Below are 14,630 nucleotides of genomic sequence, written 5' to 3'. Positions count from 1 at the left end.
ATCTGAGAAAATAAAGAGCCTCATCCACAACGACCACAAAAGACTTCAGGCTGTCATTGATGTTAGAGGGGGCAATACACGGTATTAAGAACTGGGGTATGTAAACTTTTGATCAGGGTCATTTGGATGTTTTTTGTTGCCATTATGATTTAAAAATAGAAAACACAGTTGTTTATCAATAAATAGCTTCACCCAACCACTAACCATGAGTGGGGAAAAAAGTTTTTGTGTTATCATTCATATTCTCTGAAAAAAGGCCAAGAAAGCAAAAATTCTGCCAGGGTATGTAAACTTATGAGCACAACTGTATACTGTACATGGGTAGCCATGGCCTCTAATGGTTAGAGAAGTAGCTTTGGGACCAAAAGGTTGACGGTTTGATTCCCTGAACAAGCAAGAATGGCTAAGCGCCCTTGAGCAAGGCACCGAACCCCAACTGCTCCCTAGGTTGCTCTGGGTATGTTGTACATCGCTCTGGATAAGAGCGTCTGCTAAACGCCTGTAATGTAATATATGTACTCTTGAATGCTCTATATTTAAAAGCATATGATTAGCATTAAATCACATGCTTTATGTTGTTGGTCTTAATTTTAGCCAAAAAAAAAAAGCCTGAGAAACACTACTACAGCCTCAAAGAGAAGGAAGTGTAAACATCCATGTGGCTAGATTTTGTTCCTGTCCAAGAAATCACATGATTAAATAAGCGATGGTGCAAATGTTGGTTGGAAAATTGTTGTGAACTGCAGCTTTGTTTTCCAATCCACCTGGAGCTCAAGCCGATGTCATGAGGAATATTTTGTCCTTAAGGCCTACCATTTTCTCAGTTATATCCAGTGGTGTCAAAGAGACATCTATACAGCTTTTGATCCTCTGCTCAAATGTGGTGCAACCAGACATGTGATTCAGGCCATAAGTCCAATTCCATTCTCAATGGAGTAACATTAGAGAGTAAAATATCTTTGTGAATCTCTCTCTCTCTTCAAGGAACTCCAGGAATCACTTTAAAGCCTAAAATAAGACTTTTTAGTACAAAGAAAGATTGGAGCAAGATTGTGTCTCCTCCTCACATGGGTGGGTGATGCTATATATCACGACCCATTCTAGAATTGTGGGTACGTTTCAAGTGTCAACTCTGTTATCGTTAACATTAACAGAATTGCCCGTAACAGGGTTGACATCTCCCACCATTTTGTGTCTTAACTCCACACGCTAATCTCAAACTAGCTACCACATGGCATGTACAAAAACAGAATTTTATGGATTTTAATCATTTTTTTTTAAATGAGCGAGAGATTCACGCCAATATCACAATAACAGATTTGATGAATAATTAATCGACTGTTGGTGGTGTATCCTCAACATCTCATCTCATTATCTCTAGCCGCTTTATCCTGTTCTACAGGGTCGCAGGCAAGCTGGAGCCTATCCCAGCTGACTGTGGGCGAGAGGCAGGGTACACCCTGGACAAGTTGCCAGGTTATCGCAGGATTGACACAGAGACAAACAACCATTCACACCTACGGTCAATTTAGAGCTACCACTTAGCCTAACCTGCATGTCTTTGGACTGTGGGGGAAGCCGGAGGAAACCCATGCAGACACGGGGAGAACGTGCAAACTCCACACACAAAAGGCCCTCGTCAGCCACTGGGTTCAAACCCAGGACCTTCTTGCTGTGAGGCAACAGTGCTAACCACTACGCCACTGTCTTTGTGGATTTTATGTGGTTTTATAACAGAATTAAGATTTGACAAGACCATTGGGACAGATAAAAATATATTTTTTTACTATTGAAATTTCACATTAATAGTCAGTTTTATTTTTTTAATAGCGCTTTTAGCAATAGACATTGTCGCAAAGCAGCTTTACAGAATTTTAATGATTTTAAACATGAGCTAATTTTATCCCTAATCTATCCCCAATGAGCAAGCCTGTGGCAACAGTGGCAAGGAAAAACTCCCTCAGACGACATGAGGAAGAAACCTCGAGAGGAACCAGACCCAAAAGGGAACCCATCCTCATTCGGGTGATAACAGACAACGTGATTATAACAGTTTTAACATGACGTCTGTTTTGCTGATGTTATAAATGGTTAATTGATGGAAACTTGAGTGCGAAACTGTTCATGACAACTGCAGTCCTAAAGTTAGCAAGTCAACTCTAGTCCTCAGCCATAAAAGTATAACTATAAGTGTCCAGAGTGTCTTCCAAGTGCAACTTTCGACTGTCCATATGGGGCCGTCCTCCACAGGAGCGATGTGATGAGACTCCAGATACAGAATAATGCAGAAAATAGACTTTCTATGCAATTGATTTTATAACGGTTAATAGAATAAACTCCAAAAAACATTGTTAGACTGAATCACTGCATGTTTTTTCAAGTTGAATGTATAAATCAGGAGACGAAGACAACCAGGGTGGGAGTCACTTATTGAGTTAATGTTTTATAGATAAATTGGGTCTAAAATATACATCAAGCATTGCTACTGGTCAAAGTTTTTCATAATTTCCATAATTGTTCAAAACTGATTCAATAAAGATTTCTTTTGTGGAAAATAACAAAAGGTTTACCTCGGACATGCAAAATGTACCCCGAGTTCTAGAATGACCCATAAAATATACAAGGCCGTCCATGATTATTGGAGCCCCTTGTGAAGAGTAGTTTTAAAAAGGGGGGTTAGAAAAAAAAAGTCCACCTTGTGGTGAAGTTGCTTCATCTTCCACTGAAAAAATGAGAAAAATCCAACCTCAACCTCCACACAGTAGAGTCCATACTTCCGCCAAGCCACATACTGTATTACTGAATCAACATCAAAATTAAATCACTTGAACTGAGGATAATATTAAAGCTGTACACCAAATTTCATCCAAATCCGTTCACTATTTTTTGAGTTACGTTGGGAACAGGCCAAAAAAAATTCCTGGATTCTCATAGATACTGTATCTGGATTTGCATCAAAATCTATTCAGTTGTTCCTTGGCCCATGGCTCACCTTTCCTCCAAATTTCATCCAAATCCGAGAACTAAAGCTGTACACCAAATTTCATCCAAATCCGTTCACTACTTTTTGAGTTACGTTGGGAACAGGCCAAAAAAAAATTCCTGGATTCTCATAGATACACTGTAAAAAAAATCTGTCATTTTAACAGGAAAACCCTGGCAGCTGGGGTGACCAGAAAATCCCTGTAAAAAATACAGCACCCCAGTGTAAACTTTACTGGTTTACAAAATTTAACAGTGATTTGAACAACAAATATGTGTTTCGGGGTTTACAGTGCTGTTCTGTATGCATTTCACATAGTTTTACTGTAAATTTCACAGTCATGTTTTTACAGTGTACTGTATCTGGATTTGCATCAAAATCTATTCAGTTGTTCCTTGGCCCATGGCTCACCTTTCCTCCAAATTTCATCCAAATCCGTTAACTAAAGCTGTACACCAAATTTCATCCAAATCCGTTCACTACTTTTTGAGTTACGTTGGGAACAGGCCAAAAAAAAATTCCTGGATTCTCATGGCTATTGTATCTGGATTTGCATCAAAATCTATTCAGTTGTTCCTTGGCCCATGGCTCACCTTTCCTCCAAATTTCATCCAAATCCGTTAACTAAAGCTGTACACCAAATTTCATCCAAATCCGTTCACTACTTTTTGAGTTACGTTGGGAACAGGCCAAAAAAAAATTCCTGGATTCTCATAGATACTGTATCTGGATTTGCATCAAAATCTATTCAGTTGTTCCTTGGCCCATGGCTCACCTTTCCTCCATGGCTCACCTTTCCTCCAAATTTCATCCAAATCCGTTAACTAAAGCTGTACACCAAATTTCATCCAAATCCGTTCACTACTTTTTGAGTTACGTTGGGAACAGGCCAAAAAAAAATTCCTGGATTCTCATGGATATTATATCTGGATTTGCATCAAAATCTATTCAGTTGTTCCTTGGCCCATGGCTCACCTTTCCTCCAAATTTCATCCAAATCCGTTAACTAAAGCTGTACACCAAATTTCATCCAAATCCGTTCACTACTTTTTGAGTTACGTTGGGAACAGGCCAAAAAAAAATTCCTGGATTCTCATAGATACTGTATCTGGATTTGCATCAAAATCTATTCAGTTGTTCCTTGGCCCATGGCTCACCTTTCCTCCAAATTTCATTCAAATCCGTTAACTATTTTTTGAGTTATGTTAGGAGCAAACAAACAAACAAATGTAAGCAAAACCATAACCTCCTGCAACACAGTTGGCAGAGGTAATTAATACCCTGTAAAGCCTTAATGTGTGACAATAAAGGCTTTAGATGAGATGCCAAAGATAGATGCTGCGTCCCAAACCACAAACTAGCACACTAAATACTGTGACAAATTATTACATACCAAAATAATCACCACATGTACTTTTGAGTAGGATGCGGTTTGGAACGCAGCCCTCTCTCTCTCTCTCTCTCTCTCTCTCTCTCTCTCTCTCTCTCTCTCTTTCAGTTGATTTTCAGGACAAGAAAAGGAGGAGTTTGTTTATTTTATAAGCAACACTTAGAGCAACACCAAACAGCTTTCCTACCACCACCGACCTCTGAACTTTTATCCATTAAGGTTTACTTCAAGGGACACGAATGCATCAGGCTACTTCGTACGCCTTTTAATAAACTGGAAACCCGTTAATAGACATTCAGAATATGTTTGGAAGGCATTCACGCTACAAGTGGGCTGTTCATCATTTTAACTTTGATTAGAAATAATTCTAGCTTTAAAAAAAAATTGGTCAGAGATTCACTAAAAAAGTGCAACTTCAGGTGATAGTGAAAGAGTTTGCGGATTTCCCTGTCTGCTTGTGGATACCTCAGTATACCTCATTATAAAGGTAGGAAAAATATGTTTTCAGTCATTTTTGTAACATGTCAAGATTCATTAAATGAGTGTTAGTATTCGGAATGGGGACCTTAGTGCTACCTGAGGTTCTGTGATTTGTAACTGAAAAAAAAAAAGAAGCTATATAAAAAATTTGGACACACCTACTCTACTCATTCATTGATTTTTCTGTATTTTAACTACTTTCTACATTGTAGAACTGAAGACATCAAAACTATGAAATCACATGGAATTATGTGGTTAAAAAAAGAAAATAAATATGTTTGATATTTTAGATTCCGGGCGGCACGGTGGTGTAGTGGTTAGCGCTGTCGCCTCACAGCAAGAAGGTCCGGGTTCGAGCCCCGTGGCCGGCGAGGGCCTTTCTGTGCGGAGTTTGCATGTTCTCCCCGTGTCCGCGTGGGTTTCCTCCGGGTGCTCCGGTTTCCCCCACAGTCCAAAGACATGCAGGTTAGGTTAACTGGTGACTCTAAATTGAGCGTAGGTGTGAATGTGAGTGTGAATGGTTGTCTGTGTCTATGTGTCAGCCCTGTGATGACCTGGCGACTTGTCCAGGGTGTACCCCGCCTTTCGCCCGTAGTCAGCTGGGATAGGCTCCAGCTTGCCTGTGACCCTGTAGAACAGGATAAAGCGGCTACAGATAATGAGATGAGATGAGATTTTAGATTCTTCAAAATAGCCAGTGTTGACCTTGATGACGCTTTGTACACTATTGGAGTTATCTTAACCAGCTTCATGAGGTCGTCACCTGGAATGCTTTTCAATTAACAGGTGTGCCTCGTCAAAAGTTAATTAGTGAATTAATTTCAGTAAATAGTAAATAATAAAAATACACTAAACAGCCCTATTCCATCCACAACTGTAGTAATCCATATTATGTCAAGAACCAAACAACTAAGTAAAAAGAAACAACATCCATCATTACGTTAAGACATGAAACATCTTTTAATTTATTTGTGTGTGTGTGTGTGTGTGTGTGTGTATACAGTGCCCTCCATGGTTATTGTCCCCTCTTGTAAAGATTAGCAAAAAGGCTTTGAAAAAAATCCACCTTTTGGTGAAGTCGTTTCATCTCACACTGAAAAAAATGACAAAAATTCAACCTTTAATTGAAATAATTTTTTTCCAAGAAAAACAAATCCCTCATCAAGAAATAATTTTCACCTAAAATGTTTGACTAGTATTGGCGCCCTTGCATTTAATACTTTGTACAACCCACTTTGCCAGTAAAACAGCCCTGAGGCTCTTCTATAACCTTATATAAGGTTGGAGATATAGAGCAGGGCATCTGAGCCCATTCCTCTTTACACAGTCTCTCCAGATCATCCAGGGTTCTCGACCCTTTCCTCTCTTGTGCTCTCTCGTCTTCAGCTCAGCCCACAGGTTTTCTCCGGGGTTTAGCTCAGGGGACTGAGATGGCCAGGGCAGAAGCCATCTGTGCTCAGCTAAATAAACTTGGGTCATCTTCCAGGCAAGCATGTACCAGTTCCAGTTGGTGTCCACTTTTTTTTTTTAAATTGCCCTAACAGTAGAAATGGACATTTTCAGGCGAGTAGCCATTTTTTTTATTTTTAATAACCATTCCCTGACTTCTGAAGGTTAATACACTTCTCCCTCATTTGATTTGTGTCTTCTTTTATCTTCTCCATGTTGATGGATGGCTAAAGGAATTTGGCCTCTGTATCACCTCATATTTGTTCCCCAGTTAATCAGGAAGTCATGGATTACAGCTTGAAAGTTCCTACACACTCCAATCAATTTAAATGGGAAACATGCTTCAGTTACATTGTGTTCGCTATCATTTCCAGGGGTGCCAATAATAGTGGCACATATGGTATTTCTTGATGAGGGACTTGTTTTTCTCTGAATAAATTTATTTCAATTAAAGGTAAAGAGGTTCTATGGAACACCTTATATGGTTCTTCAGTTTGTCCCTCTGGAGAAACCTTTAAAACCTTTATGTAGAATTCTACAACAGAACCTTAGGTGTTCTTTGGGTAGTTGAAGGTTCTTCACTTCCTAAAAGCGTGCTTCTTGGTTCTGTGATTGATCAGGAAATTCTTTGCTCTCGGGTCCCAGTCTAATGCTGTCTCTATATGCTCCAGTTTAAAGAAACAAACCAGTACTTCATGATGAACACCATGGAGCCCAGCCTGAGTATCGACTACATGGACAATCTGACCCTCAATGTGACGCCCAGTGACATGAACATGACGAGCATCACCCAGATCATCATCCCTCAGGAACTGTTCCTGATGCTGGGCTTGATAAGCCTGGTGGAGAACATTCTGGTCGTTGCAGCCATCATCAAGAACAGAAACCTGCATTCTCCGATGTACTATTTCATCTGCTGCCTCGCCGTGTCTGACATGCTAGTCAGCGTGAGCAACGTGGTGGAGACGATGTTCATGCTGCTCACGGACCACGGCCTTCTGAGTGTGACGGCAAGGATGCTGCGCCACCTGGACAACGTCATTGACATCATGATCTGCAGCTCTGTGGTGTCTTCGTTGTCCTTCCTGTGCACCATTGCAGCAGATCGCTACATCACTATCTTCTATGCCCTGCGTTACCACAGCATAATGACCACGCAGCGTGCCGTCACCATCATCGTGATCGTTTGGCTGACCAGCGTCACCTCCAGCTCGCTGTTTATCATCTACCACACTGACAACGCGGTCATCGCCTGCCTTGTGACCTTCTTTGGTGTCACACTGGTTTTCACAGCAGTGCTCTATTTGCACATGTTCATCTTGGCGCATGGGCACTCCAAGCGCATCATGGCACTCGATAAAAAACGGCGCCAGGCTACTAGTATGAAAGGTGCCATCACGTTGACCATCCTGTTGGGGGTTTTCATCATTTGTTGGGGTCCATTCTTTCTCCACCTGATCCTAATCCTGACGTGTCCAACAAACCCTTATTGCATGTGCTACTTCAGCCATTTTAACCTCTTCTTAATCCTCATTATATGCAACTCTCTTATAGACCCTTTGATTTATGCATATCGGAGTCAAGAACTGCGAAAGACACTTAAGGAAATTGTTCTGTGCTCTTGGTGCTTTGCTGTGTAAGATTCATTGAGAGAGAAAAAAACAGACTGGACAGTTTACACCTATAAAAGCCGAGAATATGACGGATAGACATTTGACTGATAAATTTCATTACGGCCTTCGTTATTGATTTATTTCAAGGAATAAAAGAATGCACATAAGCAAACTGGACTGAAGTAAAAGGACCCTTTGGCTGTTAGAGAACATGGTGTTCCAGTGACGATGGCATAAATACCGAAGGTTGGATTCTTACAGTTCAGCATCAGCTCTGATTAAATATAACAAATTGAGTTGATTTTTAACCCTTTGATGCAAAACATGGGTCAAAAGTGACCCGGCTGGGTTTTTATCTTCTATATCTTTGCAATAAATTAATTCCATCATTCAGTATTCAAGGTATTCCTCAATTAACTTGTTTTTGATCATCATGCATCCTTATTTTATTTTTTCCTTTCTTACTTTTTGAATAAAAACCCTTTTTGTATCACTACCCTTCTAATGCACAACATGGGTCAAAAACGACCTGCATTCATTTTCCAGGTTATTTCATGTATGGCTGAGTGTTTCTATGATCTACTTTTGAAATAAATTCATTTTGTCATTTACTTTTCCAAATATGCAGTCAATATCTTGTTTTTGTTTAGCACAAATCATCATTTTTATTTTTCCTTTCTTAAGTTATGAACAAGCACAGCTTTTGTAATTCTACATCAAGTTTACACACATGGGTCAGAACCGACCCGCAGGCATTTACTCCAGCGTTTGGTGGGAACTGTGAATTGTGCTTGTGTCAGACATTTCACAGCTCAGCACAGCGCCCTTTGCCCATCTAATACATGGAAGTAATGTTTTTCAATTGTTCTAACATTACCTTAGAAAAAAAAATTGATTATGTTTAGGTTCCCTTGAGAGTGAGTAGATTACTTGTCAGAAAGTTACAAGTAATTACTATTAGCTACCGAGCTGTCGACATATTCTACTTTAGTTAGCTAATTTTATTGTAGTTGGCTTAGCTAACTACATAGTTAATAAATAAATAACTGGCCCCATTCACTGCTAAAGTAATTACTTGAAACAAATTATTATTATAGTATTAAGACATTTTAATTTTAAATCACACTTGGATGACCCATGTCTAGTAATATAAAAAGTATTTTTGTTCATAAAGTAGGAAAGAAAAAATTAAATTAATGATTTGTGCTAATTAAAAACAAGATATTTAAAGAATACTTGGAATATTCAATCATCAAATAAATTGATTTCAAAAGATAGAGCAAAGAAAAACTCAGTCAGCATGAAATAACCTGGAAAATGAATGCGGGTCGTTTTTGACCCATGTTGTGCATTAGAAGGGGTGCGCATATGTTTTGCATCAAAGGGTTAATCCAGTTAATTCGCAGGGACCTTTGATGATGTCCATCTAACACTATTCATAAAGATAAAAAAAATTAAAAAAAAAATTTTATTATCCTCATCAGCATCAGATGACAGTCCAGCTGGGAGGGTTCTTTTTTTTTTTTTTAGATGTATTTATTTATTAATACAGAGAAATTCTGAATTTTATGTTGCAAAAATAATTCTTAGGATATCATTTTAAAACCCGAACAGCAGTCATTTCACGTCAGGAACTCCTGTATTTGACTTGCATTCAGTGTAAAAGTTTATTAAGCTGATGCCTGTCATGTTACTCGCAATTTTGTGAAGGAAAATATTATATTTTACGAAGTGACCGAAGAGTTTAAGTCAAGTAGATCATGATCTTTTTGTGAAAGGACATTTTCACAAATAAGCAGTTTTGTTATCGAGTCTGAAACCCTAATCTTTTTTTTCTGGATTTCTTAAAATCTTTTATTACATTAACAAAGCATTAAAGGATTTTTCTAAAAAAAAAAAAAGTTTTGTTATAGACTTCATAAAAGCATTACATTCCTTTGAAAATGTTAAACTGCCCTCTCTTTCTCTCTCTCTCTCTCTCTCTCTCTCTCTCTCTCAAATCATGCAGTCATGTGATTATGAACACAAAGCAAACACAAAATCTTTTTTTAGAATCAAATTAGCATCATTAACGTGGTGCTTGTTTTGAATGTTTTATTTTATCTTTGGTTATTAAACGCGATTTGTGCTAATTCGTCTGCTGCTTTGAAATATGAATTGTCCTTTTGTGAGATTTAATTAGACCCCATCACAAGATGATGCTGTGGGCAACATTATTAAGACAGGAAATATATTGTGGTCAGATGAGTGCAATGTGACGAATAGATGTCCAGCTGAATGTGAACTTTAGAAAAGCAGAAGATGAAATTAAAGAGCCATAAGTGTAAGATAATAGTGACAGTGGAGGTGTAGCGATAAATAATTTGACAAAAGATCCTTGTTGTTACTTCACAGTGATTATATTATAATATATACGTACACGTATAGGGGCGGCACGGTGGTGTAGTGGTTAGCGCTGTCGCCTCACAGCAAGAAGGTCCGGGTTCGAGCCCCGTGGCCGGCGAGGGCCTTTCTGTGCGGAGTTTGCATGTTCTCCCCGTGTCCGCGTGGGTTTCCTCCGGGTGCTCCGGTTTCCCCCACAGTCCAAAGACATGCAGGTTAGGTTAACTGGTGACTCTAAATTGAGCGTAGGTGTGAATGTGAGTGTGAATGGTTGTCTGTGTCTATGTGTCAGCCCTGTGATGACCTGGCGACTTGTCCAGGGTGTACCCCGCCTTTCGCCTGTAGTCAGCTGGGATAGGCTCCAGCTTGCCTGCGACCCTGTAGAAGGATAAAGCAGCTAGAGATAATGAGATGAGATGAGGTGAGGCGTACACGTATATGTATGTACAGTGAGGGGAAATAAAGTAGCAGTCAAAAGTTTGGACACACCTTCTAATTCAATGTTTTATCTTAATTTTTATGAATTAAAAGTCACTTCATGTATTAGAGTAAAGATGGATGTCATTTCTCTTTACATAGTTGAGCGGTTCTTGTTGAAATATGGATTACTACAGTTGTGGAATAGGGCTATTTGCTCTATTTACTGTATGTTTATTATTTACTGTTTGATGATTTCAAACGCATTAAGAAGGCAAGAAACTCGTCCACTAATTCACTTTTGACGAGGCACAGCTGTTAATTGAAAAGCATTCCAGGTGACGACCTCATGAAGCTGGTTAAGATAACGCCAATAGTGTGCAAAGCGCCATCAAGGGAAACGCTGGATACGCTGAAGAATCTAAAATAACAAACATTTTTTTAAAACACTTTTTTTGTTTACCACATAATTCCATATATGTTCCAGATGTTATTTCATAGTTTTGATGTCTTCAGTATTGTTCTACAATGTAGAAAATACAAAAAAAAAAAACAACAGAAAAACCCATGAATGAATAGAGTAGGCGTGTACAAACTTTTGACTGGTACTGTAAATAATCAGACCTTTTTGTTATTTAATATACTTCTAGTGTGTGTGTGATATATCATCTCATTATCTCTAGCCGCTTTATCCTGTTCTACAGGGTCGCAGGCAAGCTGGAGCCTATCCCAGCTGACTACGGGTGAAAGGCGGGGTTCACCCTGGACAAGTCGCCAGGTCATCACAGGGCTGACACATAGACACAGACAACCATTCACACTCACATTCACACCTACGCTCAATTTAGAGTCACCAGTTAACCTAACCTGCATGTCTTTGGACTGTGGGGGAAACCGGAGCACCCGGAGGAAACCCACGCGGACACGGGGAGAACATGCAAACTCCGCACAGAAAGGCCCTCGCCAGCCACGGGGCTCGAACCTGGACCTTCTTGCTGTGAGGCAACAGCGCTAACCACTATACCACCGTGCCGCCCAAATTGCACCTGTTATTATTAATATTAATATTATTATAAAATACACCAATCAGCCATAACATTAAAAACACTGACAGGTGAAGAAGTGAATAACATTTAATTGTCTCATTACAATGCCACCTGTCAAGGGGTGGGATATATTAGGCAGCAAAAGAGCAGTCAGTTCTCGAAGTCAATGTGTTGGAAGCAGGAAAAATGGGCAAGTGTAAGGATCTGAGCAACTTTCACAAGGGTCAAATTGTGATGGCGAGATGACTGGGTCTGAGCATCTCCAAAATGACACATCTTGTGGGGTGTTCCCGGTACGCAGTGGTTAGTACCTACCAAAAGTGGTCCGAGGATCCAAAGGACAACCGGTGAACCGGCAACAGGGTCATGGGTGTTGAAGGCTCATTGATTTGCATACGGCACGAAGGCTAACCCATATAGTCCAATCCCACAGAAGAGCTACTGTAGCACATACTGCCGAAAAAGTTAATGCTGGCTAGAACAGAAAGGTGTCAACATTAACTTTTTCACCAGTTTGTGCTACAGTAGCTCTTCCGTTGGACTGGACCACAGATTGGATGCTCAGATCCTTACGCTTGCCCATTTTTCCTGCTTCCAACACATCAACTTCAAGAACTGACTGTTTTCTTGCTGCCTAATTGACAGGTGCCATTGTCATGAGATAATCAATGTTATTCACTTCTTCACCTGTCAGTGGTTTTAATGTTATGGCCGATCGGTATATGTTGTCTTTGGTTGGGAAGATTTCACACAAGTAGCAAACATGGTGCAGATGAAGGAGCTTTCTAAAGTTCTCAAGGAAAACACTATTAAACACTTGAATGGAGAAAGCTACAGAGCCACAGCAAAGACCTTAAGCATCGCTGTAGTTCAATAATATGCAGGTGGGAAAGTTATGGAACCCACAATTAATCTTCGTTGAACAGTTACGTCACGCAAAATTTCACAGTGTGTTCTCAGGCGCATGATGAAGAAGGTAAACGGGAAGTAAAAAAAAAAAGAAGCAAAAAATGTGTGTCTGAAAGCTCAATCAGAGCTCTTTCGAAACAATATACTCTGGTCTGATGAAACAAAAATAGAACTCTGCAGCAATAATTCAGCTTGGCATTGTCAGAGAAAGAAAGGTTGCTTGATGATCCCAAGAACACCATATTCAGAGTGAAGCACGGTGGTGGGAGCATCATGATATTGGACTGCTTCTCTGCAAATGGTTCTGGGGCATTACACATCATCGAAGAAAACATGAACAGATGTAGCAGGACATATAAGAGGTGAATTTATTCTCAACATCCACAATACTGAATCTCGGGAGAAGATGGATGTTTGCATGACCTAGCCAATTTCCTGTTGTTATTTATGGAGGATTATGAAATTGGGGGAATTGAAGACGATTCGCGAAGAAAAACGAGCCAAATTAAATCACAATGCTGCAAAGAGCAAATTATTTCTTTGATATTTTGAAGCTGTAATTGTAAACAATGGCTTTGCAACAAAGTACAGTACTAATGTTGTTCATTTGTGGTGTCCACATACTTTTTAGCTCATCCAACCACAGGCCAAGCTGGATGAGCTTATGCGATCACGCGTCGTCCATGCTTTGTCTGTCCGTCGTCCATCATCCGTCCACAATTTACAAAAATCGCTACTCCTCCAACAGGATTGATCAGATTTCGATCAAACTCGCATACAATGTTCTCCAGGTTGGCGTGCATAAAAGTTGTCAAGACGGTGGTGCCACCTGTCATATTTACAATTTTATGGGCGTCTGAAATTTTTGGGTGACTCGTCACGTTAAACGCTACTCTTCGTAAACTGCTAGGACATTTTCACTGAAACTCACCCAGAAGACTCTAAAGACATACAGTATAGCAACAAGAATTGTTCAGCAGGTGGCGCCACCTACCATGGATGAAGCTACACAGGGGTCATATGCAATTTCACAAAAATCGCTACTCCTCCTACACAGGATTGATCGGATTTCAAACTCACACACAACAACAGTAGCCGGTATGAGCTACCGTACAGCCTCATTGAGGCTATTTTTCTGCTTATCAGTTTCATTTTTAAACATATCGTTGTTTATGCTTATGAATACATCCGATTTTGTTCATATTTTTACGAATCAGTCCAAATCAATTTACATCATGATGTCAACTGAAAGAAAGAAAGAAAACATTATTAAACAGGGAATAGGAATCTTCAGGAAGTCTCCAGAAAGACTTCCATCCATCCATTATCTGTAGCCGCTTATCCTGTTCTCCAGGGTCGCAGGCAAGCTGGAGCCTATCCCAGCTGACTATGGGCAAGAGGCGGGGCACACCCTGGACAAGCCGCCAAGTCATCACAGGGCTGATACACAGAGACAAACAACCATTCACACTCACATTCACACCTACGCTCAATTTAGAGTCACCAGTTAACCTAACCTGCATGTCTTTGGACTGTGGGGGAAACCGGAGCACCCGGAGGAAACCCACGCGGACACGGCGAGAACATGCAAACTCCACACAGAAAGGCCCTCGCCGGCCACGGGGCTCGAACCCGGACCTTCTTGCTGTGAGGTGACAGTGCTAACCACTACACCACCATGTTGCACCAGAAAGACTTTATCATCATATTTATTATTTTATATTTCATTGCTATTCAATTTGTACTTTCATGGATTATTTGAATGAAATATGCTCGCTACTGTTTTTTCATCAGTAGTTTAATCCTTAGCATGCATTAGGGCTCGAACAAACCTTGGAAAGATGAGGGGTTTTTTTTTTCCCCTGTCTACTTCTAATGTTAATATTAATTATAGAATACAAATGCATATGCCTGTGTTCATGAATGTAATGATATAGTTCAAGAACATGGCAGAATTTGTT

At 39.9% G+C, this 14,630-nt stretch overlaps 2 protein-coding genes across 2 annotated transcripts in view; both read left to right on the top strand.

The window, feature by feature from the left end:
- Nucleotides 1–4,519: 4,519 nt before the first annotated feature.
- The window catches only part of LOC132887711 (tubulin beta-3 chain), a 49,750-nt gene continuing 39,639 nt past the window's right edge, over nucleotides 4,520–14,630 (top strand). Inside the window, exon 1 of the mRNA XM_060923243.1 lies at nucleotides 4,520–4,860. The gene's annotated coding sequence lies outside the window, so the exon portion shown is untranslated. The remainder of the gene's footprint in view (nucleotides 4,861–14,630) is intronic.
- mc1r (melanocortin 1 receptor) lies at nucleotides 6,943–8,408 on the top strand. Its single transcript, XM_060923245.1, has one exon. It carries the CDS (start codon nucleotides 6,965–6,967, stop codon nucleotides 7,940–7,942), a length of 978 nt encoding a protein of 325 aa, XP_060779228.1. The 5' UTR covers nucleotides 6,943–6,964; the 3' UTR covers nucleotides 7,943–8,408.

This window comes from Neoarius graeffei, chromosome 6 (assembly GCF_027579695.1).
Source record: "Neoarius graeffei isolate fNeoGra1 chromosome 6, fNeoGra1.pri, whole genome shotgun sequence".
In the NCBI taxonomy this organism is placed as follows: domain Eukaryota; kingdom Metazoa; phylum Chordata; class Actinopteri; order Siluriformes; family Ariidae; genus Neoarius; species Neoarius graeffei.
This window is presented reverse-complemented; position numbering and strand designations above follow the sequence as displayed.